The sequence below is a fragment of the Thalassophryne amazonica genome, chromosome 19, assembly GCF_902500255.1.
Source record: "Thalassophryne amazonica chromosome 19, fThaAma1.1, whole genome shotgun sequence".
In the NCBI taxonomy this organism is placed as follows: Eukaryota; Metazoa; Chordata; class Actinopteri; order Batrachoidiformes; family Batrachoididae; genus Thalassophryne; species Thalassophryne amazonica.
In genome coordinates this window covers 10,113,057-10,139,455 of record NC_047121.1, presented here as the reverse complement: position 1 = coordinate 10,139,455, position 26,399 = coordinate 10,113,057, and the positions used below count along the sequence as shown (strand labels likewise).

The 26,399-nt window shown below is 49.6% G+C and overlaps 1 protein-coding gene across 1 annotated transcript in view; it reads right to left on the bottom strand.

Annotated features, from left to right (window-relative positions):
- The window catches only part of kif6 (kinesin family member 6), a 267,960-nt gene that overhangs the window by 228,006 nt on the left and 13,555 nt on the right, over window positions 1–26,399 (bottom strand). The window contains exon 3 of the mRNA XM_034159854.1: window positions 13,708–13,782. Within this exon, the coding sequence (XP_034015745.1) occupies window positions 13,708–13,782 (75 nt within the window). The remainder of the gene's footprint in view (window positions 1–13,707; window positions 13,783–26,399) is intronic.

Genomic DNA, 26,399 nt, shown 5'->3' with positions numbered 1-26,399 from the left:
CCAGCTATCTTAGCTAATTATAGGCCAATCTCCAACCTTCCTTTTCTCTCAAAAATTCTTGAAAGGGTAGTTGTAAAACAGCTAACTGATCATCTGCAGAGGAATGGTCTATTTGAAGAGTTTCAGTCAAGTTTTAGAATTCATCATAGTACAGAAACAGCATTAGTGAAGGTTACAAATGATCTTCTTATGGCCTCGGACAGTGGACTCATCTCTGTGCTTGTTCTGTTAGACCTCAGTGCTGCTTTTGATACTGTTGACCATAAAATTTTATTACAGAAATTAGAGCATGCCATAGGTATTAAAGGCACTGCGCTGCGGTGGTTTGAATCATATTTGTCTAATAGATTACAATTTGTTCATGTAAATGGGGAATCTTCTTCACAGACTAAAGTTAATTATGGAGTTCCACAAGGTTCTGTGCTAGGACCAATTTTATTCACTTTATACATGCTTCCCTTAGGCAGTATTATTAGACGGTATTGCTTAAATTTTCATTGTTACGCAGATGATACCCAGCTTTATCTATCCATGAAGACAGAGGACACACACCAATTAGCTAAACTGCAGGATTGTCTTACAGACATAAAGACATGGATGACCTCTAATTTCCTGCTTTTAAACTCAGATAAATCTGAAGTTATTGTACTTGGCCCCACAAATCTTAGAAACATGGTGTCTAACCAGATCCTTACTCTGGATGGCATTACCCTGACCTCTAGTAATACTGTGAGAAATCTTGGAGTCATTTTTGATCAGGATATGTCATTCAAAGCGCATATTAAACAAATATGTAGGACTGCTTTTTTGCATTTACGCAATATCTCTAAAATCAGAAAGGTCTTGTCTCAGAGTGATGCTGAAAAACTAATTCATGCATTTATTTCCTCTAGGCTGGACTATTGTAATTCATTATTATCAGGTTGTCCTAAAAGTTCCCTAAAAAGCCTTCAGTTAATTCAAAATGCTGCAGCTAGAGTACTGACGGGGACTAGAAGGAGAGAGCATATCTCACCCATATTGGCCTCTCTTCATTGGCTTCCTGTTAATTCTAGAATAGAATTTAAAATTCTTCTTCTTACTTATAAGGTTTTGAATAATCAGGTCCCATCTTATCTTAGGGACCTCGTAGTACCATATCACCCCAATAGAGCGCTTCGCTCTCAGACTGCAGGCTTACTTGTAGTTCCTAGGGTTTGTAAGAGTAGAATGGGAGGCAGAGCCTTCAGCTTTCAGGCTCCTCTCCTGTGGAACCAGCTCCCAATTCAGATCAGGGAGACAGACACCCTCTCTACTTTTAAGATTAGGCTTAAAACTTTCCTTTTTGCTAAAGCTTATAGGTAGGGCTGGATCAGGTGACCCTAAACCATCCCTTAGTTATGCTGCTATAGACGTAGACTGCTAGGGGGTTCCCATGATGCACTGTTTCTTTCTCTTTTTGCTCTGTATGCACCACTCTGCATTTAATCATTAGTGATCGATCTCTGCTCCCCTCCACAGCATGTCTTTTTCCTGGTTCTCTCCCTCAGCCCCAACCAGTCCCAGCAGAAGACTGCCCCTCCCTGAGCCTGGTTCTGCTGGAGGTTTCTTCCTGTTAAAAGGGAGTTTTTCCTTCCCACTGTAGCCAAGTGCTTGCTCACAGGGGGTCGTTTTGACCGTTGGGGTTTTACATAATTATTGTATGGCCTTGCCTTACAATATAAAGCGCCTTGGGGCAACTGTTTGTTGTGATTTGGCGCTATATAAAAAAAATTGATTGATTGATTGACTTCATGTTCATGCACCCGGGACAAGGCATCCAACCTCTGGTTCTTGGTCCCGGGGCGGTAGGTGATTCGGAAGTCAAAACGGCCGAAGAACAGTGACCAGCAGGCTTGCCTGGGGTTCAGCCGCCTGGTGGTCCTGATATACTCCAGGTTCCGGTGGTCAGTAAAAACCGTAAAAGGCACAGACGCTCCCTCCAACAGGTGTCTCCACTCCTCAAGAGCCTCTTTCACCGCTAGGAGTTCTCGATTGCCCACGTCATAGTTCCGTTCTGCTGGGGTCAAACTGCGGGAGAAATAGGCACACGGGTGAAGAACCTTATCGGTCTCTCCGCTCTGGGATAGCACGGCTCCTATCCCTGAGTCAGAGGCGTCCACTTCAACCACAAACTGGCGGCTAGGGTCGGGCTGCACCAAAACTGGCGCAGTCGAGAAGCGCTGTTTCAACTCCCTGAACGCGGCTTCGCACCGATCCGACCAGGTGAAGGGGACTTTTGGAGAGGTCAGGGCTGTCAGGGGACTAACTACCTGACTATACCCCTTAATGAACCTCCTGTAAAAATTGGCGAAGCCAAGGAACTGTTGCAGCTTCCTACGGCTCGTAGGTTGGGGCCAGTCTCTCACCGCCGCAACCTTGGCCGGATCCAGGGCGACGGAGTTGGAGGAGATGATAAACCCCAGGAAGGACAAAGACATGCGATGAAACTCACACTTCTCGCCCTTCACAAACAGCCAGTTCTCCAACAACCGCTGCAGGACCTGACGTACATGCTGGACATGGGTCTCAGGATCCGGAGAAAAGATGAGTATATCGTCCAGATATACGAAGACGAATCGGTGCAGGAAGTCCCGCAAGACGTCGTTAACCAAGGCTTGGAACATCGCGGGGGTGTTGGTGAGGCCGAACGGCATGACCAGGTACTCAAAGTGACCTAACGGGGTGTTAAATGCTGTCTTCCATTCGTCTCCCTTCCGGATTCGAACCAGGTGATACGCATTCCTAAGATCCAGCTTAGTAAAGATTTTGGCTCCATGCAGGGGGGTGAACACGGAATCTAACAACGGCAACGGGTATCGGTTGCGAACCGTAATCTCATTCAGCCCTCTGTAATCAATGCATGGACGGAGTCCGCCATCCTTCTTGCCCACAGAAAAGAAACCTGCACCCATCGGGGAGGTGGAGTTCCGGATCAGCCCGGCAGCTAATGAGTCCCGGATGTAGGTCTCCATTGATTCGCACTCAGGTCGTGAGAGGTTGTACAGCCTGCTGGACGGGAACTCAACGCCTGGAATCAGATCAATGGCACAATCGTACGGATGGTGCGGGGGAAGGGCGAGTGTCAGATCCTTGCTGAAGACATCAGCAAGATCGTGGTACTCAACCGGCACCGCCGTCAGATTGGGATGGACTTTGACCTCCTTCTTAGCATGTAAACCGGGAGGAACCAAGGATCCTAAACACGCCCGATGGCAGGTTTCGCTCCACTGAACCACCACCCCAGACGGCCAATCAATCCGGGGATTGTGTTTCAACATCCACGGGAAGCCCAAAATCACGCGGGAGGTAGAAGGAGTCACAAAAAACTCAATCTCCTCCCGATGATTCCCAGACACCACCAGAGTTACAGGTTGTGTCTTGTGCATGATTAAAGGGAGAAGGGTGCAATCTAGTGCCCGCACCTGCAATGGCGAAGGAAGCGCCACCAGAGGGAGCCCTACCTCCTTTGCCCATCTGCTGTCTAGCAGATTCCCTTCGGACCCCGTGTCCACCAGTGCTGGGGCTTGAAGGGTTAAATCCCCGCTCAGGATTGTAACTGGGAGTCGTGTTGTGTGTTGGGGGGTGTGGCTGGACATTTTGGTGTTCTTTTCTTTTCTTTGCTCTCCAGGTGGCATGAAAACTGATTTGTCTGTGGAGAAGGTGCTGGCTGAAGAGTCCTTCACCCTCATCAACATCATGTGCAGCACCTGTGAATGGTGCTCACGTGCAGCCTTAAAGACTTTCAGCTGAAGCAGATAATTGGATGGCGTTCTGCATTTAAGTCATGTGTGATTCAAGCAGAACTGCCGGGAACACGACCTTGTGATGTTCGTTTGTGAGACGCTGAGGACCGCGCCTGGGTTTGACACATCGAGCCCGTGAAGGAGGAAGGGTGAGGGATACATGCTGTCAGCACACATCAGAGGTGATTAAGTATTTGACTAATTGTTGATAGTAACTTGGTATTTTGTTATGCAGTATATTTGAACTGTGATGAGAATGGTGCAGCTTGCTTCTCACTGCTGTGGCGTGCGGACAAGTGATCCTCCACCTGTTGTGAGAAGCTGCTCATTTGCATAAAGCTTAAAATACAGACCTGAATGTGTTGCTGATAGTGTGTGTCTTTTGAAGGATATTAGTTGTAACTGCTGACTTACCTCACCCCTTCTATCCTTCGCAGAGAGTCGGTTTGTCGTGTCCACCTGGGGGGTGTTTGGCGGTAGTGGTGAGTCCAGGAGCGCCGGGCTTCGATCCTTTTGGGCGCTGGAGAGCGTGCCAGCCTTCATTCCACCAGAAGGACGCTATTTTCGTTTTTACACTTTATTATGCACCAGCGGGTGAAATAAAGAAATTGTTTTTGTTATTGGAACCGCTTTCTGGTTATTTTTAGCGCTGGGTTCCGTCTGACGCAGGTCCGCTCCTCAACCCGCGTCGACACATAACAAGTCGTGTGGCAATATGTGTGTGTCCCATGTGAATGTTATGACCCCCCCTTAGCCCAGTCTCTAAGGGCGGGTGTTGTCGTTTTGGCCGTTTGGGGCAGTTTTTCTGTGTGTGCTCTTTTGAGCTGTAGAGACCAGCCTCCTCATTCTGTCAGCTGTTCTCATTTTGGCCCTGTGCGTTTCCCTAGCAACGTCAGCAGGGGGAGCTGTTGCTCCACGGAGCGCTGCGGCTGTGGAGCGTGGGGAGGGCGGAACCTTTTTGAACCCGGAAGGGAGAGGGACGGCGCGTGCCCGGCCACGTCCTTCGTCTCGCTCCCGACGGCGTTCCTCCAACCGATTGTCTAACCGTATAACGAGATCGATAAGCCCATCTAAATCCCGCGGTTCTTCCTTAGCTAGCAGGTGCTCCTTCAGGACCGACGACAGTCCGTTTATGAAGGCGGCGCGGAGCGCAACGTTATTCCAGCCGGACCTCGCAGCCGCGATGCGGAAGTCGACTGCATATTCGGCTGCGCGCCGGCGCCCCTGTCGCATTGACAGCAGCACTGTTGAAGCGGTCTCTCCTCTGTTAGGGTGATCAAACACTGTTCTGAACTCCCTCACAAACCCAGTATAAGAGGTAAGGAGCCGTGAGTTTTGCTCCCAAAGCGCTGTAGCCCAAGCGCGTGCCTCACCACGAAGCAAGTTAATAACATAAGCCACCTTGCTGGCGTCAGACGCGTACATCACGGGTCGTTGTGCAAAGACGAGCGAACACTGCATCAGAAAGTCCGCGCACGTCTCCACACAACATCCGTATGGCTTATGTATGCTTCAGGGAATGGTGGGAGGGGTTGTTGAACGACCACTGGAACATTCATATCTTGCACAGGGTCGGCAGGAGGAGGAGCTGCAGCAGCGCCCTGAGCGCTCGCTGCCACCTGTGCGGAGAGAGCCTCCACCCTGCTGTTCAGGAGGATGTTTTGCTCGGTCATCTGATCCAACCGAGCCGTAAAGGCGGTGAGGATGTGCTGCAACTCACCAATCACGCCTCCTGCAGACGCCTGTGCACCCTGCTCTCCCATTGGCCGTTCAATCGCTGGGTGGCGCCCCTCGGAGTCCATGACGCTGATCGAGATATCCTGTTGTGAAAGTGTAGTGACACGGACCCACAACAGGGGGCGTAAATGAACGGACAATAGAAGGAGTTAAATTTGAACACTTTACTGTTGTGAATGCCACAACCAAACACAGCAGATTATGGAATAAATACAAAGTCAATGGATAAAGGTGTCGTGTGGGCAGGCTCTACGATAGGAGACGTCCGTCTAGAGAAGAACCGGAACCACACGATTTCCTCCGCCACCGAACCCGAAGGATACTGGAGCCGCCAGGTCCCGAGTCCCTCAGGTGGCCACCGTCTCCGCGTGTCGGATCTGGTACTGCTGGCGAAGAGCAAAGACAGTCAAGTGTGGGTGTGTGTACACCCAGTAACAACAACGGTGGGAATTCCACCTCCACCTCAAATCACACACTCGTGCAGCTCCTGTTTAACCACTTATCTGGTTGGGGTGTGAGGCGAAGCCGTCGCTAATCACACCAAACGCCAATCCAGCAGATAAGAAAACACCACAGGAAAACGGCTGCAAAAAGAGCTCAGATTATTTCTTAATGTAAGTCAGCAGAGAAGTTACCTCCGTAGAAGAACGATATCTCGGCGACGTGGTGGAGGTGTCATCCTATCCGGGGTGAGTGCAGATGATCGGTGACAGCTGTCATAGTTGATGAGTGACAGCTGTGAGGCGGCAGCGCCCTCTCGTGCCTGAAGCCCGCACTTCAGGCAGGGCGCCCTCTGGTGGTGGGCCAGCAGTACCTCCTCTTCTGGCGGCCCACACAACAGTGCAGGCTCATGCACGACACAGTCACATGCATGAAACCATCGCAGCGGGAACACAGTACCAGCAGCTGGAGCATGTGTAACCACATCGCGCAGCTACTGTGAAAAAAAAAAAAGCAAATTACATACCACCCACAGGATTTGAACTTGCAATTTACAAAAGCTCTGATTACCAGATGGAAACTTTACCACTGCGCTACAATCACTGTCTTATAACAGGCGCGTGAAATGGCTAAAATCAACAAAGAGAGAAAAAAGCGCAGTGATAACTGACCAAACAGCATTTGTTACAGCGTATTTCTGCTGATACACGACTGAAAGTGTCATATTTGTGGCACTGTTGCCAGGTCTTATAGCCCTGTGCCGTGCTGCTCACAGACAGTCTGTCAGACAGATGTGATATTCAGAACGCCTGCTGCGTGTCCACATGAACTGATGGTCCATTTCAGCTGGGACAGCCTGTCAATGTGCGCTCTGTGCGCGCTCTCCAGCCCGTCACAAAAGTGATATATGTTTTTATGTATTTCCATGTGAGGACAGCAGGCACACACACGCGTGTCTGTCAAAACATGGTACGTGTTCTGCAGCTGTGACGTCCAGGACCACAGATGTCAACAGCTGCTTACAATAGAGCATTTTAATTCGACGCTTGGCTCCTGAAATGTTAACTTTAGTTAAACAAGTTGTAAAGTCACACAAAAATACATTATCTAGCTCTTCAAATGTGCATTTTAAACTAGTATAAACAAAACTACCTTTTTTTAACTGGTTAGAAGGACTAAACCGGTGTCAACAACAACAACAACTAAACCATCTCTGATTTGGCCAATTCTGGAATGATTACGTTAATTCCCCCAACTAACAGAAGAAAGCAGTAACAGGCTGTCAATGCTAACATCTTCCACCTGGCATAAAATGGAACATGATGCTACTCAGGTGTCATTGCTCGCTTCTGTCCAGTGCAGCTCCAAGTGTTAGGTCTGTGCAATGTAAGGAAAACCTGTGATGTGCTCAATCTCAATCTGCTCAATATTGTGATGATGATATGAGTTGTGATAAGTGAACAAACTCTGATGAACAATCATAATGTCTAGTGCTTCCATTTCCCATGACAAGCCACAGTTTGACCAAAAATACAAAAGATGAACTTCTTCTACCAGCTTCTCACTGTACGAAATGTAAAAACACTGAGTGTCAATACTTCAGGGTCAAATCTTACGTCATGTCATGGCGTGTGCAAATAAAATGAACTTTCTTATTTATTGCACTGTATGCTGTCTTTTATAATCTGGTTATTGCACATGCTCATGTCACGATAACCGTGAAAATGCAATTACCATACTTTTCAGAATATAAGTCGCAGGACCTCCCAGACTAGTAAAACAACTACGAATATACTCCAGAATATAAAGTAACTGTGCAGCACGACCAAGTGCTCACATCCTCTAGATCAGGGGTGGCCAAGTTCGGTCCTCGAGAGCCACATTTCTGACACTCTTAGTTGTCTCCCTGCTCCAACACACCTGAATCCAATGAAAGAGTCGTTAGCAGACTTTTAATGAGCCTTTCATTGGATTCAGGTGTGTTGGAGCAGGGAGACAACTAAGAGTGTCAGGAATGTGGCTCTCGAGGACCGAACTTGGCCACCCCTGCTCTAGATCACAATACAACTTGTACCTGTGCATGAGAAAATAAGTGAAAATATGTGGTACACATGCTCCCACAAACAAATAACTCTATTAAATTACTGAGCTCTAATGTACATACTTTTGATTCCAGTCCCCATATTTTAATCAGTACACATTGTTGTGTGGGCCGCCAGAAGAGGAGGTACTGCTGGCCCACCACCAGAGGGCGCCCTGCTTGAAGTGCGGGCTTCAGGCATGAGAGGGCGCTGCCGCCACGGACACAGCCGGGTGTGACAGCTGTCACTCATTATCTCTTGACAGCTGTCACCCATCTACACTACATCATCTCACTCCATAAAGACCGGACGTCATCTCCACCTCGTTGCCGAGATATCATCTACCTGTGAAGGTAATATTCTCTGCTGTATCTAAAACTGTCATAGTCTGAACTCTTTTGGCAGCCGCTTTCCTGTGGTGTGCCTTATCTGCTGGATTGGCGTTTGGTGTGAACAGCGACGGCTTCGCTTCACACCCAAACCAGATAAGTGGTGTAACAGGAGCTGCACGAGTGTGTGATTAGAGGTGGAGGTGACTTTCCACCTTTTGACTGTTTTTGTTACTGGGTGTGCACACACCCACATCTCACTGTTTGTGCTCCTCGCCAGCAGTACCAGATCCAACAGTCGGGGACGGTGATCACCTGGGAATTCGGGACTTGGCGGCTCCAGTATTCACCAGGTTCTGTGGCGGTGGAAATCGTATGGTCCCGGCTCTTCTCAGGACAGACCTCTTCTATCCTCGAGCCTGCCCACACGTCACCTTGGTGTACTGACTGCTATCAGATTCTGTGATTGTCTGTATAATCGTTGTGCACATTCACAACATTAAATTGTTACCTTTTGGCTCATCTATTGACCGTTCATTTGCGCCCCCTGTTGTGGGTCCGTGTCACTACACTTACTCGAACAGGATATCTCGGCCACGTCATGGATCCCGAGGGGCATCAACCATCTGTTGGACAGCCAATGGAAGAGCAGGGTGCACAGGCGTCGGCTGGAGGCGTGATTGGTGAGTTGCAGCACATCCTCACGGCCTTTACCGCTCGGATGGACCTGATGACCGAGCAAAACATCATCCTTAATCGCAGGATGGAGGCTCTCACCGCACAGGTGGAAGCGCGCGCTCAGGGCGCTGCTGCAGCTCCTCCTCCTGCCGACCCGGTGCCGAATACAGACATTCCACTGGTCATTCAACGACCCCCCCCACCATACCCTGAAGCATACATAAGCCCCCCAGAGCCGTACGGAGGTTGTGTGGAGACGTGCGCGGACTTTCTTATGCAGTGTTCGCTCGTCTTTGCACAGCGTCCCGTGATGTACGCGTCTGATGCCAGCAAGGTGGCTTACGTGATTAATTTGCTTCGAGGTGAGGCACGCGCTTGGGCTACAGCGCTTTGGCAACAAAGTTCACGGCTCCTTGCCTCTTATACTGGGTTTGTGAGGGAGCTCAGAACTGTTTTTGATCACCCTAACAGAGGCGAAACCGCGTCTACCGTGCTGCTGTCAATGAGACAGGGGCGCCGGAGCGCAGCCGAATATGCAGTCGACTTCCACATCACGGCTGCGAGATCCGGCTGGAATATGACTGCGCTCCGCGCCGCCTTCATAAACGGACTGTCGTCGGTCCTGAAGGAGCACCTGGTGGCTAAGGAGGAACCGCGGGATTTGGCTGAGCTTATCGATTTGGTTATACGATTGGACAATCGGTTAGAAGAACGCCGACGGGAGCGAGGCGAAGGGCGTGGTCAGGCACAAGCCGTCCCTCTTCCTCCCGGATCCGGAAGGGAGACGAATGGAAGACGGCATTCAACACCCCATTAGGTCATTTTGAGTACCTGGTCATGCCGTTCAGCCTCACTAACGCCCCCGCGAAGTTCCAAGCATTGGTAAACGACGTCTTGCGGGACTTCCTGCACCGATTCGTCTTCGTATATCTGGACGATATACTCATCTTTTCTCCGGATCCTGAGACCCATGTCCAGCATGTACGTCAGGTCCTGCAGCGGTTGTTGGAGAACCGGCTGTTTGTGAAGGGCGAGAAGTGTGAGTTTCACCGCACCTCTTTGTCCTTCCTGGGGTTCATCATCTCCTCCAACTCCGTCGCCCCTGATCTGGCTAAGGTTGCGTCGGTGAGAGATTGGCCCCAACCAACAAGCTGTAGGAAGCTGCAACAGTTCCTCGGCTTTGCAAATTTCTATAGGAGGTTCATTAAGGGCTACAGTCAGGTAGTTAGCCCCCTGACAGCCCTGACCTCTCCAAAAGTCCCTTTCACCTGGTCGGATGGGTGAGAAGCCGCGTTCAAGGAGTTGAAACGCCGGTTCTCGTCTGCACCAGTTCTGGTGCAGCCCGACCCTAGCTGCCAGTTTGTGGTTGAAGTGGATGCCTCTGACTCAGGGATAGGAGCCGTGCTATCCCAGAGCGGAGAGACCGATAAGGTTCTTCACACGTGTGCCTACTTTTCTCGCAGGTTGACCCCAGCTGAACGGAACTATGACGTCGGCAATCGAGAACTCCTTGCGGTGAAAGAGGCTCTTGAGGAGTGGAGACACCTGTTGGAGGGAGCGTCTGTGCCTTTCACGGTTTTCACTGACCATCGGAACCTGGAGTATATCAGGACCGCCAAGCGGCTGAACCCCAGGCAAGCCCGCTGGTCACTGTTCTTCGGGCGTTTTGACTTCCGAATCACCTACCGCCCCGGGACCAAGAACCAGAGATCGGATGCATTGTCCCGGGTGCATGAAGACGAAGTCAAGACTGAGGTGTCGGATCCACCGGAGCCCATCATTCCGGAGTCCACTATCGTGGTTACCCTCACCTGGGATGTGGAGAAGACCGTCCGGGAGGCCCTGGCACGGAGCCCGGACCCCGGAACAGGGCCGAAGAACAGACTCTACGCCCCACCAGAGGCAAGAGCTGCTGTCTTGGATTTCTGTCACGGTTCTAAGCTCTCCTGTCATCTGGGGGTGTGAAGGACCGTGGCAGTGGTCCGGCAGCTCTTCTGGTGGGCGTCCCTGGAGGCCGACGTCCGGGGATATATCCAGGCCTGCACCACCTGTGCCAGGGGCAAGGCAGACCATCAGAAGGCACAGGGACTTCTTCAGCCACTTCCTGTGCCTCATCGCCCCTGGTCCCACATCGGTCTGGATTTTGTCACGGGCCTCCCGCCGTCCCAGGGCATGACAACCATCTTCACGATAGTGGACCGGTTCTCCAAGGCGGCCCACTTCGTGGCCCTCCCGAAGCTCCCCACGGCCCAGGAGACTGTAGACCTCCTGGTCCACCACGTCGTCCGTCTGCATGGGATACCAACCGACATCATCTCTGATCGTGGTCCCCAGTTCTCCTCACACGTCTGGAGGAGCTTCTGCCGGGAACTGGGGGCCACTGTGAGCCTCTCGTCCGGGTATCACCCGCAGACCAATGGACAGGCAGAACGGGTCAATCAGGAATTGGAGCAAGCCCTGCGCTGTGTGATGTCCGCACACCCGACGGCCTGGAGTGAACATCTGGCCTGGATCGAGTATGCGCATAACAGCCAGGTGTCCTCTGCCACCGGCCTCTCCCCATTTGAGGTGTGTTTGGGGTATCAGCCCCCATTGTTTCCCGTGGTGGAGGGAGAGGTCGGTGTGCCCTCGGTCCAGGCCCACCTGCGGAAGTGCCGGCGGGTGTGGCGCTCTGCCCGTTCTGCCTTGTTGAAGGCCCGGACGAGGGCGAAGACCCATGCAGACCGCCGGCGATCCCCGGCCTCTGCTTACCAGCCCGGGCAGAAGGTGTGGCTATCCACGAAGGACATCCCCCTCCAGGTGGACTCCCCGAAACTCAAGGACAGGTATATTGGGCCATATAAGATCCTCAAAATCCTCAGTCCTGCCACAGTGAAGCTCCAACTCCCGGCTTCACTGCTGATCCACCCGGTCTTTCATGTGTCAAGGATCAAACCTCACCACACCTCACCCCTCTGTGCTCCCGGACCGGCGCCGCCTCCTGCCCGGATCATCGACGGGGAGCCGGCTTGGACGGTGCGCCGGCTCCTGGACGTCCGTCGGATGGGCCGGGGGTTCCAGTATTTGGTGGACTGGGAGGGGTATGGACCCGAAGAACGCTCCTGGGTGAAGAGGAGGTTCATCCTGGATCCGGCCCTCCTGGCCGATTTCTACCGTCGTCACCCGGACAAGCCTGGTCGGGCGCCAGGAGGCGCCCGTTGAGGGGGGGGTCCTGTTGTGTGGGCCGCCAGAAGAGGAGGTACTGCTGGCCCACCACCAGAGGGCGCCCTGCCTGAAGTGCGGGCTTCAGGCATGAGAGGGCGCTGCCGCCACGGACACAGCCGGGGGTGACAGCTGTCACTCATTATCTCTTGACAGCTGTCACCCATCTACACTACATCATCTCACTCCATAAAGACCGGACGTCATCTCCACCTCATTGCCGAGATATCATCTACCTGTGAAGGTAATATTCTCTGCTGTATCTAAAACTGTCATAGTCTGAACTCTTTTTGCAGCCGCTTTCCTGTGGTGTGCCTTATCTGAAGGATTGGCGTTTGGTGTGAACAGCGACAGCTTCGCTTCACACCCAAACCAGATAAGTGGTGTAACAGGAGCTGCACGAGTGTGTGATTAGAGGTGGAGGTGACTTTCCACCTTCTGACTGTTTTTGTTACTGGGTGTGCACACACCCACATCTCACTGTTTGTGCTCCTCGCCAGCAGTACCAGATCCGACAGTCGGGGACGGTGATCACCTGGGAATTCGGGACTTGGCGGCTCCAGTATTCACCAGGTTCTGTGGCGGTGGAAATCGTGTGGTCCCGGCTCTTCTCAGGACAGACGTCTTCTATCCTCGAGCCTGCCCACACGTCACCTTGGTGTACTGACTGCTATCAGATTCTGTGATTGTCTGTATAATCGTTGTGCACATTCACAACATTAAATTGTTACCTTTTGGCTCATCTATTGACCATTTATTTGCGCCCCCTGTTGTGGGTCCGTGTCACTACACTTACCCCAACACACATCCGCTGTAGCACTTTGTCATAATGTTTAAAACAATAATCTGAGTGAAGTCAAGATGCCATAGATTATGTACCCTGTTGACCTGGCATGTCAGCTTTGTCAGCATACACATCTGTAAAATACATGTTCTTGTCTTATGGTATTTTAAACAACAGCTGAAAATAACTACAGTATTATAGTTGTGTATTGTAGCATGAAATTGTTCTCACACTCTCTTAGATGGCAGAGCATACCATCTCGCCTGCCAGTTCACTTGACTTAGTGGTTTAAGCATTTAAGTCAATGCCAAAACTCACAGACACCCTTCATTTCCAACTTAAAGAAAGCTGAGCTTTACGGTCTTCCTGTGAACAAGGCTGGCTAAAGCCTGTGTGGCCTGAGGAGATGAACACTAGGCACAGGTGGGAGGTGAACTTTGTCATTTGTAAAAAAAAAAAACAATATGCTGTATGGCTATTAAAAATTGTTACAAATTTTCCTGCTAATATAATCAACTTGCTTTTGTTTTGTTTTAGATTTTAAAGATAGGCGTCTTGTCCAGGGTGTTCCCCCGCCTCACACCCTGTGACTGCTGGGATAGAATCCGGCCCCCCCTAAACCTTTAATTGGAGTAAGTGGCTGAAGATGTGAGAGTAAGCGAGTGAATAGTACAACGTTATTAAAATTTCACCTGTCTGCAACTGGTTTGGCAACGGCTTCAAATATCTCTTCTTGTTTGATGGCTTGATCAAAAACTTTTTTGAACCTGGAGAAGAAAGAAGAGAACAAACATATGAATGCTGTGACTCATTTATCCCTCCATGTCTCACAAGTACTTTTGTAACATTTTTAACACCATGGTAGTCTGTGTAAAAGGTACACAAGAGGACAAAATACAAACACAGTTTCTTTCGTTTTATCCTTGTCTCATAGAAATGGGAAAAAGATGAGAAAAACGTGATACCCCATGAGGTTACGAGGGGCTGGAAAATATCCCAGCAGTCACTGGGCGAAATGCACCGTGGAGAGGCTGCCAGTCTACTGCAGGACTGACGCATACAAACAGACAAACCCAGTCAGACTCCCATCCACACCTACACTACTTCAGCTTCCAATTCACTTAACCTGCATGTGTTTGGAAGCTGGAGCACTCAGAGGGATTATCTTCCTTATAACATGTCAGACAGGATTTATTTTCTTTCATGCACATCTTCATATGGTGTGTTACCATTGTGTAAAGTTTCAATGAAACCCATAAAACATCTTATGAGGGTTTATGTCAGCATCATACAGTATGATGCATCAATTTAATTCAAAATTCCAAGTTTGTCCCCTTGAAGACGCTGGACTGCAATTATTTTCTTTCATACACATCTTCATATGGCGTGTTACCATTGTATCTCATTCATTCATTTTCTATGCCCGCTTAGTCCAATCAAGAGTCACGGAAGGCTGGAGCCGATCTCAGCAGTTCTCCGGTGTGAGGCGGGGTACACACTGGACAGGGTGCCAGTCTACCACAGGGCTCATTCACACTCGCACGCACACATACAATCAATTTAAAGTTTTCAAATTACCTAACCTGCATGATAGAGAAGCTTGAATCTTCGACTGGACTGGGTTGCTTGACGCGAGGACGTTTCACTTCAAATCGTAGAAGCTTCCTCAGCTAAAATTCTTGCTCTGGTAGTCTGACTTCTGTCTTGACCCTTGTAGAGAAGAACAAACATAAGCGACAAAAACTGGAGTTTTAAACCTAACCAGACCCCTCCTACCGAGAGGCAGACTGCTATTGGTTAGTGACTAAACAACTGCTTTAATTAGCAGCTACTGTGCTCATTCATGTCATCAGGAGAACCGTCAGGAGAGCCGTCAGTCCTATCGTTAGGAGGGACAGCTACCCTGTCATTAGGAGGCTGCTAATTAGTGCACATTAGGTGCTAATTAAAGCAATTGTTTAGTCACTAGCCAATAGCAGTCTGCCTCTCGATAGGAGGGGTCTGGTTAGGTTTAAAACTCCAGCTTTTGTGGCTTCTGTTTGTTCTTCTCTACAAGGGTCAAGACAGAAGTCAGACTACCAGAGCAAGAATTTTAGCTGAGGAAGCTTCTGCGATCTGAAGCAGAACGTCCTTGCATCAAGCAACCTAGTCCAGTCGAAGATTCAAGCTTCTCTACTATGGAAACCATCTGGACAACTGAGAGCCTTCACAGAAACTAACCTGCATGACTTTGGAAGTGGGCGGAAGCTGAGCACCCAAAAGGAAACCATGCGAACATGGGGAGAACGTGCAAACTCCACACAGAAAGGTCCATGTGAGATGCGCTGTGACTGTGAGGCCACCATGCTAACCATTAAGCCACGTAGCTGCTCCTCACTGTGTCTTGGCTCACTGAATGTTGGGAAAGTGTAGTGACACGGACCCACAACAGGGGGCGTAAATGAACGGACAATGGAAGAAGTCAAATTATAACACTTTACTGGTGTGAATGTCACAACCAAACACAGCAGAATCAGAATGTGCAACAGTCAATTAATAAAGGTGTCGTGTGGGCAGGCTCGACGATAGGAGACGCCCGTCAGGAAACGAACCGGAACCACACGATTTCCACCGCCACCTGAACCCGAGGAATACTGGAGCCGCCAAGTCCCGGAGTCCCCAGGTGGCCACCTCTCCGGCGTGTCGGATCTGGTACTGCTGGCAGAAAGCAAAAGACAGTCAAAGGGTGGGTGTGTGAACACCCAGTAACAATGGTGGGAATGCCACCTCCACCTCTCACTCAACACGTTGCAGTGGTCTCAGAGGAAAAGGAGCGCCGTCATGCACAGCCTCCACCGAAACGACCGGTTCTCCTGCAAACACTCACAATCACAGATTTATAAATCTCAAAAAAAGGCTGAGAGTAGTACCTCCAAATGAAGATGATATCTCGGCAGTTTGGTGGAGGTGTCTTCCTGCTTTTATACCAGATGTATGGATTAGTGACAGCTGTCACAGATGATGGGTGACAGCTGTCACCACGGCTTGTTCCTGAGGCGGCAGCGCCCTCTCGTGCCTGAAGCCCGCACTTCAGGCAGGGAGCCTTCTGGTGGTGGGCCAGCAGTACCTCCTCTTCTGGCGGCCCACACAACAGGACCCCCCCCCCTCAACGGGCGCTTCCTGGCGCCCGACCAGGCTTGTCCGGGTGGCGACGATAGAAATCGGCCAGGAGGGCCGGGTCCAGGATGAAGCTCCTCTTCACCCAGGAGCGTTCTTCGGGCCCATACCCCTCCCAGTCCACCAAATACTGGAAACCCTGGCCCATGCGGCGGACGTCCAAGAGCCGGCGAACTGTCCAAGCCGGCTCCCCGTCGATAATACGGGCAGGAGGCGGTGCTGGACCGGGTGCACAGAGGGGCGAGGTGTGATGCGGTTTAATCCTGGAGACATGAAAGACCGGATGGATCCGCAGTGAGGCCGGGAGTTGGAGCCTCACTGCGGTAGGACTGAGGACCTTGAGGATGGGGAAGGGTCCAATGAAACGGTCCTTCAATTTGGGGGACTCGACCTGGAGAGGAATGTCCTTGGTAGAAAGCCACACCTCCTGCCCGGGCTGGTAAGTAGGGGCCGGGGACCGTCGACGGTCTGCATGTGCTTTAGCCCTCGTCCGGGCCCTCAACAAGGCCGAACGGGCGGTGCGCCACACCCGACGGCATCTCCGCAGGTGGGCCTGGACCGAGGGCACACCGACCTCTCCCTCCACCAAAGGAAACAAAGGGGGCTGGTACCCTAGACACACCTCGAACGGGGAGAGGCCGGTGGCAGAGGACACCTGGCTGTTATGAGCGTACTCGATCCAGGCCAGATGTTCACTCCAAGCCGTCGGGTGTGCGGAGGTCGTGCACCTGAGGGCCTGCTCCAACTCCTGGTTGGCCCGTTCGACCTGTCCGTTAGTCTGCGGGTGATACCCAGACAAGAGGCTTACAGTGGCCCCCAGTTCCCGGCAGAAACTTCTCCACACCTGCGAGGAGAACTGGGGACCGCGATCCGAAACGATGTCTGTTGGTATCCCATGCAGCCGGACAACATGGTGGACGAGGAGATCCGCCGTCTCCTGGGCCGACGGGAGCTTCGGGAGGGCCACGAAGTGGGCCGCCTTGGAGAAACGGTCCACTATCGTGAGTATGGTGGTGTGTCCCCGGGACGGCGGGAGGCCCGTGACAAAATCCAGACCGATGTGAGACCAGGGGCGGTGAGGCACAGGAAGTGGCTGTAGAAGTCCCTGTGCCTTCTGGTGGTCAGCCTTGCCCCTGGCGCAGGTGGTGCAGGCCTGGATGTAAGCCCGGACATCAGTCTCCAGGGACGCCCACCAGAAGCGCTGCCGGACTACTGCCACGGTCCGACGCACCCCTGGGTGGCAGGAGAGTTTGGACCCGTGACAGAAGTCCAGGATGGCAGCCCTGGCCTCTGGTGGGACGTATAGTCTGTTCTTCGGTCCTGTTCCGGGATCCGGGCTCCGTGCCAGGGCCTCCCGGACGGTCTTCTCCACGTCCCAGGTCAGAGCAGCCACAATAGTGGACTCCGGGAGAATGGGTTCCGGTGGATCCGACAGCTCGGTCTTGACTTCCTGTTCATGCACTCGGGACAGGGCATCCGATCTTTGGTTTTTGGTCCCGGGGCGGTAGGTGATCCGGAAGTCAAAACGGCCGAAAAACAGTGACCAGCGGGCTTGCCTGGGGTTCAGTCGCTTGGCGGTCCTGATATACTCCAGGTTCCGGTGGTCAGTGAAAACCGTGAAAGGCACAGACGCTCCCTCCAGCAGGTGTCTCAACTCCTCAAGGGCCTCTTTCATCGCAAGGAGCTCTCGATTGCCCACGTCATAGTTCCGCTCTGCTGGGGTCAACCTGCGGGAAAAATAGGCACACGGGTGAAGAACCTTATCGGTTTCTCCGCTCTGGGATAGCACGGCTCCTATCCCTGAGTCAGAGGCGTCCACTTCAACCACAAACTGGCGACCAGGATCTGGCTGCACCAAGACCGGTGCAGTCGAGAACCGGCGTTTCAACTCCCTAAACGCGGCTTCGCACCGATCCGACCAGGTGAAGGGAACTTTTGGTGAGGTCAGGGCCGTCAGGGGGCTAACAACCTGACTAAACCCCTTAATGAACCTCCTGTAGAAATTTGCGAAGCCGAGGAACTGTTGCAGCTTCCTACGGCTTGTAGGTTGGGGCCAGTCTCTCACCGCTGCGACCTTGGCCGGATCCGGGGCGACGGAGTTGGAGGAGATGATAAACCCCAGGAAGGACAAAGAAGTGCGGTGAAACTCACACTTCTCGCCCTTCACAAACAACCAGTTCTCCAACAACTGCTGCAGGACCTGACGTACATGCCGTACATGGGTCTCAGGGTCCGGAGAAAAGATGAGTATATCATCCAGATATACGAAGACGAATCGGTGCAGGAAGTCCCGCAAGACGTCATTAACCAAAGCTTGGAACATCGCGGGGGCGTTAGTGAGGCCGAACGGCATGACCAGGTACTCAAAATGACCTAACGGGGTGTTAAATGCCGTCTTCCATTCGTCTCCCTTCCGGATCCGAACTAGGTGGTATGCGTTCCTAAGATCCAACTTTGTGAAGATTTTGGCTCCATGCAGGGGGGTGAACACTGAATCCAACAAAGGCAACGGGTATCGGTTGCGAACCGTGATCTCGTTCAGCCCCCGATAATCAATGCATGGACGAAGACCGCCATCTTTTTTTCCCACAAAAAAGAAACCCGCTCCCATTGGAGAGGTGGAGTTACGGATCAGCCCGGCAGCTAAGGAGTCCCAGATGTAGGTCTCCATCGATTCGCGCTCAGGTCGGGAGAGGTTGTACAGCCTGCTGGACGGGAACTCCACGCCTGGCAACAAATCGATGGCACAATCATATGGACGGTGCGGGGGAAGAGTGAGTGCCCGATCCTTGCTAAAAACATCAGCAAGATCGTGGTACTCAACCGGCACCGCCGACAGATTGGGGGGTACTTGGACCTGCTCCTTAGCCTGGGAACCGGGAGGAACCGAGGATCCCAAACACCTCCGATGGCAGGTTTCGCTCCACTGTACCACCACCCCGGACGGCCAATCAATCCGGGGATTGTGTTTCAACATCCAGGGGAACCCCAGAATCACACGGGAGGTAGAAGGAGTCACAAAAAACTCAATCTCCTCCCTATGATTCCCTGACACTACCAGAGTTACTGGTGGTGTCTTGTGTGTGAGTAAAGGGAGTAGGGTGCCATCTAGTGCTCGCACCTGCAATGGTGTAGGTAGCGCCACCAGAGGGAGCCCTACCTCCCTGGCCCATCTGCTGTCTGACCCTGTGTCTACCAGTGCTGGGGCCTGAAGGGTTAAATCCCCACTAAGGATTGTAACTGGGAGTCGTGCGGCAATATGTGTGTGTCCCACGTGAACTTTTTGGCCCACCCTAAGCCCAGTCTCTAGGGGCGGGCGTTGGTGTTTAACCGTTCGGGGCAATCGCTCAATTGATGCTCCATTGAGCCACAAACAAAGCACGCCCCGCGTGGAAACCTCCTCTGTCTATTAGGTGGTCTAAATGTGGCCCTGCTCGTGTCCATAGCTTCGTCAGCAGGGGGAGCTGTCGCCCCACGGGACGTAGATGCCAGGGAGCGTGGGAAGGGCGGACCTTTCTCGGACCCGGAAGGAAGAGGGACGGCGCGCGCCCGGCCACGTCCTTCGTCTCGTTCCCGACGGCGTTCCTCCAACCGATTGTCTAACCGTATAACGAGATCAATAAGCCCATCTAATTCCCACGGTTCATCCTTGGCCACTAGGTGCTCCTTTAGGACTGACGACAGTCTGTTTACAAAGGCGACGCGGAGCGCAGCGTTATTCCAGCCGGACCTTGCAGCCGCGATGCGGAAGTCGACTGCATAAGCGGCTGTGCTCCGGCGTCCCTGTCTCATTGACAGCAGCACGGTTGAAGCGGTCTCTCCCCTGTTAGGGTGATCAAACACAGTTTTGAACTCCCTCACAAACCCAGTGTATGTGTGAAGGAGCCGTGAATTTTGCTCCCAAAGCGCCGTAGCCCAAGCGCGTGCCTCTCCCCGAAGCAGAGTGATCACATAAGCTATTTTGCTTGCGTCTGACGCGTACATGACGGGACGTTGTGCGAAGACGAGTGAACACTGCATAAGAAAGTCCGCGCACGTCTCCACACAACCTCCGTACGGCTCAGGAGGGCTTATGTATGCTTCAGGGGATGGTGGGAGGGGTTGTTGGACCACCACTGGAACGTTAATATCTAGCACAGGATCGACAGGAGGAGGAGCTGCAGCAGCGCCCTGAGCGCTCGCCGCCACTTGCGCGGAGAGAGCCTCCACCCTGCAGTTCAGGAGGATGTTTTGCTCGGCTATTTGATCCATTCGAGCCGTAAAGGCGGTGAGAATATGCTGTAGCTCACCAATCATGCCTCCTGCAGATGCCTGCGCTCCCTGCTCTCCCATTGGTTGTTCAACAGCCTGGTGACGCCCCTCAGAGTCCATGACGCTGGCCGAGATATCCTGTTGGGAAAGTGTAGTGACACGGACCCACAACAGGGGGCGTAAATGAACGGACAATGGAAGAAGTCAAATTATAACACTTTACTGGTGTGAATGTCACAACCAAACACAGCAGAATCAGAATGTGCAACAGTCAATTAATAAAGGTGTCGTGTGGGCAGGCTCGACGATAGGAGACGCCCGTCAGGAAACGAACCGGAACCACACGATTTCCACCGCCACCTGAACCCGAGGAATACTGGAGCCGCCAAGTCCCGGAGTCCCCAGGTGGCCACCTCTCCGGCGTGTCGGATCTGGTACTGCTGGCAGAAAGCAAAAGACAGTCAAAGGGTGGGTGTGTGAACACCCAGTAACAATGGTGGGAATGCCACCTCCACCTCTCACTCAACACGTTGCAGTGGTCTCAGAGGAAAAGGAGCGCCGTCATGCACAGCCTCCACCAAAACGACCGGTTCTCCTGCAAACACTCACAATCACAGATTTATAAATCTCAAAAAAAGGCTGAGAGTAGTACCTCCAAATGAAGATGATATCTCGGCAGTTTGGTGGAGGTGTCTTCCTGCTTTTATACCAGATGTATGGATTAGTGACAGCTGTCACAGATGATGGGTGACAGCTGTCACCACGGCTTGTTCCTGAGGCGGCAGCGCCCTCTTGTGCCTGAAGCCCGCACTTCAGGCAGGGCGCCTTCTGGTGGTGGGCCAGCAGTACCTCCTCTTCTGGCGGCCCACACAACACTGAAATCCAAATGATTTTGGAGGAGTTCTGCTTAAAATATTCATGGCCAGACTGACGTCCTGTCCTGGGTGAACCCCACTCACCCCTATGACTGCTGGGATATGCTCCAGCCCCCCGTGACCCTTAACTGGAGTAAGAGGTTGAAGATGAGTGAGTGAGTGAGTGAGTGAGTGAGACTGACAGATGGACAGACAGACAGGGTGATTCCAATATCCCAAACTTTGTGTCTGATGGGGGTATAATAACATGAGACAAATGTTGAAACACAATTGCAGGGTGACAACAGGAGCTATTTTTGTTGCACATCTCAAAATAGCTTTTTAACAGTCGCACTTGTTTCATATGGTAGCTGGTGGCACCTGCTGTTGCAAATGTACATGTAAAAGTCTTGACAAAGAATTTAAGACAACCCCATTTCTTTCAGATACATTGTCAAGAAACAAAACAAAAAACAAGCAACATTTTCTATTCAGGCCAATATGGTACTTCTTGAATCAGTCTGTTTTCAGCAGTGGTCCACCACACTTTTAGATTATAGACAACCTGCTTTACCACCTGAACACCAGCTAAACACAACACAGTGCAGATTAAAGTTATTTCATTTACTGCTCAAATAACATGTAGCTATAATGATCTCAAACATCGCTGGTGCTCAACCACAGCAAACAGCACTTTACTTAATTTCCTAAGTAGATGAGGAAGAGTTTAGTAATTCTGTTTTCAAATACATTCTGAGCCGGTCATGTTCTGTTCCACAGACGGATGAGAGAAGTGGAATCCGCCCAAGGTGGTTAAACGTGGAAATTATATTTCTATAAGGGCACAGGGGAACCTCGACAGACTATTTTAAGACTGTGTGGTTTTCAACGGCTCTCACTGTCCACTGCTGTCTGACTCCCTAACTGTGAATTTAGGGCTTGGAAGCATGGCACGGGCCCTGCCCACAAGGTATATAAGGCTGCAGCCTTCACCACCAGTGTAAAACAGATGTTCTGGCTATGCAGTGACACAACTGGTGAACAACTTAGTCATGGGAAAGTTCTTTCATGACCTCTAATGTTTCAAATTTGAGGGGCCACAAAACATTATTAATGATGTATGTTACTGACGTATACAGTGGGGTAAAAAAGTATTTAGTCAGCCCCTGATTGTGCAAGTTCTCCTACTTAGAAAGATGAGAGAGGTCTGTAATTTTCATCATAGGTACACTTCAACTATGAGAGACAAAATGAGAAAAAAATCCAGGAAGTCACATTGTAGGATTTTTAAAGAATTTATTTGTAAATTATGGTGGAAAATAAGTATTTGGTCAATAACAAACATTCAACTCAATACTTTGTAACATAATCTTTGTTGGCAATGACAGAGGTCAAACATTTCCTTGTGGTCTTCACCAGGTTTGCACACACTGTAGCTGGTATTTTGGCCCATTCCTCCATGCAGATCTCCTCTAGAGCAGTGAGGTTTTGGGGCTGTCGCTGGGCAACATGGACTTTAAGCTCCCTCAACAAATTTTCTATGGGGTTGAGGTCTGGAGAATGGCTTGGCCACTCCAGGACCTTGAAATACTTTTTACAGAGCCACTCCTTCGTTGCCCGAGCGGTGTGTTTGGGATCATTGTCATGCTGGAAGACCCAGCCATGTTGCATCTTCAATGCTCTCTAGGGTCGGGTATCGAGAACCGGTTCTTTTCGAGTATCGTTAAGAAATAATTCGATCCACCAATATCAATAGCCTTTTTGCTTAACAATTCCCTTATCGGTCCTTCAGAGCGGCCGTTGTTTTTGAGGGTGTTTGTCGGGAAAATGATCATTCCTCTACATTGACTGCAGACCCTGTAGCGGGTCTGTATACAACAGTTTCTGCAGCGCGACACCACTTTGAAGCATGAACCAATGAAGCAATGCTTCGATCCACTAGCTCGTTGGTTCTTTGATTCGCTGCTCTTCAGAAATGGCAAGTCCGCTTCTTAACCACTCTCAAAGCCATTAAAATATCGTGAATCAGTTTTGTGTGGGTTAAAGTCACTAACTGGGACTCATGTCGTTCCAGCCAAGAAACGAGACTTGTCCTCTGTTCTGTTGGCACAGCTCCAAACGCTGCGCGGCTCTCTGCTGAGACAAAGTCCGGTCGGAATTAATAACTTCAAAATGAATCGCCGCTTTAAATAAAATGACACCTCTTACAAACGTTGTAATACAGACAAGAAACTATAATCGACTAAAATGTTTTTTTTCCTCCAAAAATGAGACGTCCTGCATTCTTTATAAATTACATCCTGACGTGCAGCACAGCCAGCTGCCAGCATTCAGCTCAGCGATATGGAAAGACATTCATGCCAATAATGTCTGAAAGAAAATGCTTTTGACAATAACTACAGATTTTGCTTATTTCTATTTATGTCCAGAGATCAAGGATCCACCCATGTAGAGTTTATTATGTCCAAAGTTTAAGGATTCAGTGACCAATTTCATATTTAAGACTCAATAAAATGTTGTTCAATTTCAATTCAATTTCAATTTAATTGGCTTATAAAGCACCAAATCACAACAAAAACCGTCTCAAGGTGTATCACATAGAACAGTTCAACATAAAAAATGTAAATAAATAAATAAAAATTAAAAAAATTCAAATACATAATTAAAAACAAATCAAATCAAATCAATTTTATTTATATAGCGCCAAATCGAGGGAGATTATCAATGGTCTTGTATGTCTTTCATTTTCTTACAATTGCTCCCACAATTGATTTATTCACACCAACCTGCTTGACTATTGTAGATTAACTCTTCCCAGCCTGGTGCAGGTCTACAATTTTCTTCCTGGTGTGCTTCGACAGCTCTTTGGTCTTGGCCATGGTTGAGTTTGGAGTCTGACTGTTTGAGGCTGTGGACAGGTGTCTTTTATACAGATAACAAGTTCAAACAGGTGTCATTAATACAAGTAACAAGTGGAGGACAGCAGAGCTTCTTAAACAAGAAGTTACAGGTCTGTGAGAGCCAGAAATCTTGCTTGTTTGTGGGCAACCAAATACTTATTTTCCACCATAATTTACAAATAAATTCTTTAAAATCCTGGATTTCCTGGATTTTTTTTTCTCATTTTATATCTCATAGTGGCCCTGCAACAGAATGACAGAATGCGTCCTGTCCTGGGTGTACCCCGCCTCGCGCTCTATGACTGCTGGGATAGGCTCCAGCCCCCCCGCGACCCTTAATTGGAGTAAGTGGTAGAAGATGGATGAATGCATGAATGAATGTCTCTCATAGTTGAAGTGTACCTATGATGAAAATTACAGACCTCTCTCATCTTTCTAAGTTGGAGAACTTGCACAATCAGGGGCTGACTAAATACTTTTTTGCCCCCTGCAGTACATAAATATACTGCTACTTTTGATTGAGCTTTTACCTCCAAGAAAAGACCATGTTGAAGTAATCCTGTGCACGTTTTCTGCACCTGTTTCATTAACAGCTGTGATGACAACTTTTTTTTTGTTGTTCGATTTTTTTCTCTCTCTCTCATTTCATTGTGAACACACCGTGAATTTTGCAGTTTAGGAAGTTTTGCAGTTTTTTTGTAACTTTATATGTAGCACATTTTTATTCCCTGGAAAGCAAATACTGGAATAACAAAATAAGATAAAATACATCAAAATAATTTAGATACCTTCTATGACTTTTAGGACAGAAAGTAAGGGAGGACCAAACCAAAGCAATGTTCCATCTGTGTATGCTAAACCTCTGGTCGTAAAGCCTTAATTTTGATTAAGTTAATTTTTGTGAAAGCTACAACATTCTGAATTCTTTATGGAAACTGAAAATGCACAGCCATTTTCTGAGGTGCCACACATGCTGTTATCCCAAATCAAAGCTATTCAATCACACCACAATATTATGAACAGAACTTGTCTTATTCAGGGTATTGAAGCAAAGCGTGCACAGCCTTAACTTTATTCTGAAAAACACTGGTGTTACCATGGTAATGGGCAAAAGCAACAAAATATATCCCACTACTCACATCTCAGTAACCACTGAGAATAGAAAGCAAATTTTGGTCTGAAATCAAGTTTGCTCCAGTCAGGGTTTTTTTTTTATCTTTTTGAGACTGTGACAACAACTTTTAACCTTCAAAACCCCAATGGAATCACTACTTGCTGCATCTCAATAATCACTGAAGTCACAAACCAGATTTTAGGCTTTAGTTGCTCAATGCCATGGATCATGTCATACAAACCATGTCTTTGTTTATTCCAGTGGCTTTTCCCAAATTTCATCAGTGGTGTTTGCATGTCATGCTTTTATTTTGGCCATCTCCCTGCCCTAGTTTTGACCTCTGGGTTCCTGACCTCCATGTACATGTGCATGGTCTTTGGGTGTTAACTGAAAATGTCTCCTAGCTGCCAGATTGTATTAGAGTTCGCCCTCCTTTCTTGTGTTTTACATCTGTTTTTTCTGACTCTGTGGATCGACAGTTTTTGTTTGTTTTTTTTGCCTCCTTTATTGTGATCTTGTTGCGTTGTTTTTTGTACCCCACATTACCAAACCTTGCTGTGGTTCCTGACTGTTGGTTAAGCCTGCTCTGTGGACACTGTGGTATGATGTCAAATGGTTACTGAACTTATTTTGTGTTTTTTTCAAATCTATTGCCTCGCCCTTTGATAGACTCTTACTGCTAACTGAACTCTTTTTCAGAATATTGCTTGTCTTTGGATTATACAGGAAAAGTCAGTTGCATTATACTTACGCTTTACCAACTCAGAATGGGTTGAAAAAATTTAAAAAAAGGCAGAAGCTGCAGCTTCTATACGCAAGAAAACTTAAAATTTAATTTAATGTAAGCTAAAATTTTATATATGAAGAATCAAACGCTGTGACTCACTGACTGTGTAGTATTGCCTTTGTGTACTTGAATGGCTGTTTTTGAAGACTGTGAAGTTTTACTATAAAGTTGATACAAAACAAAGAATATTATTATGCTGTTGTTGTCTGCATGAATTCTGTTGTTGGTTATGCATAACCGATTGATATTCAAAGAAACCAGAACAGACCAATACTTGATTCATCGATCGACATCATGAAATACAAGCTCACACACAGCCTGA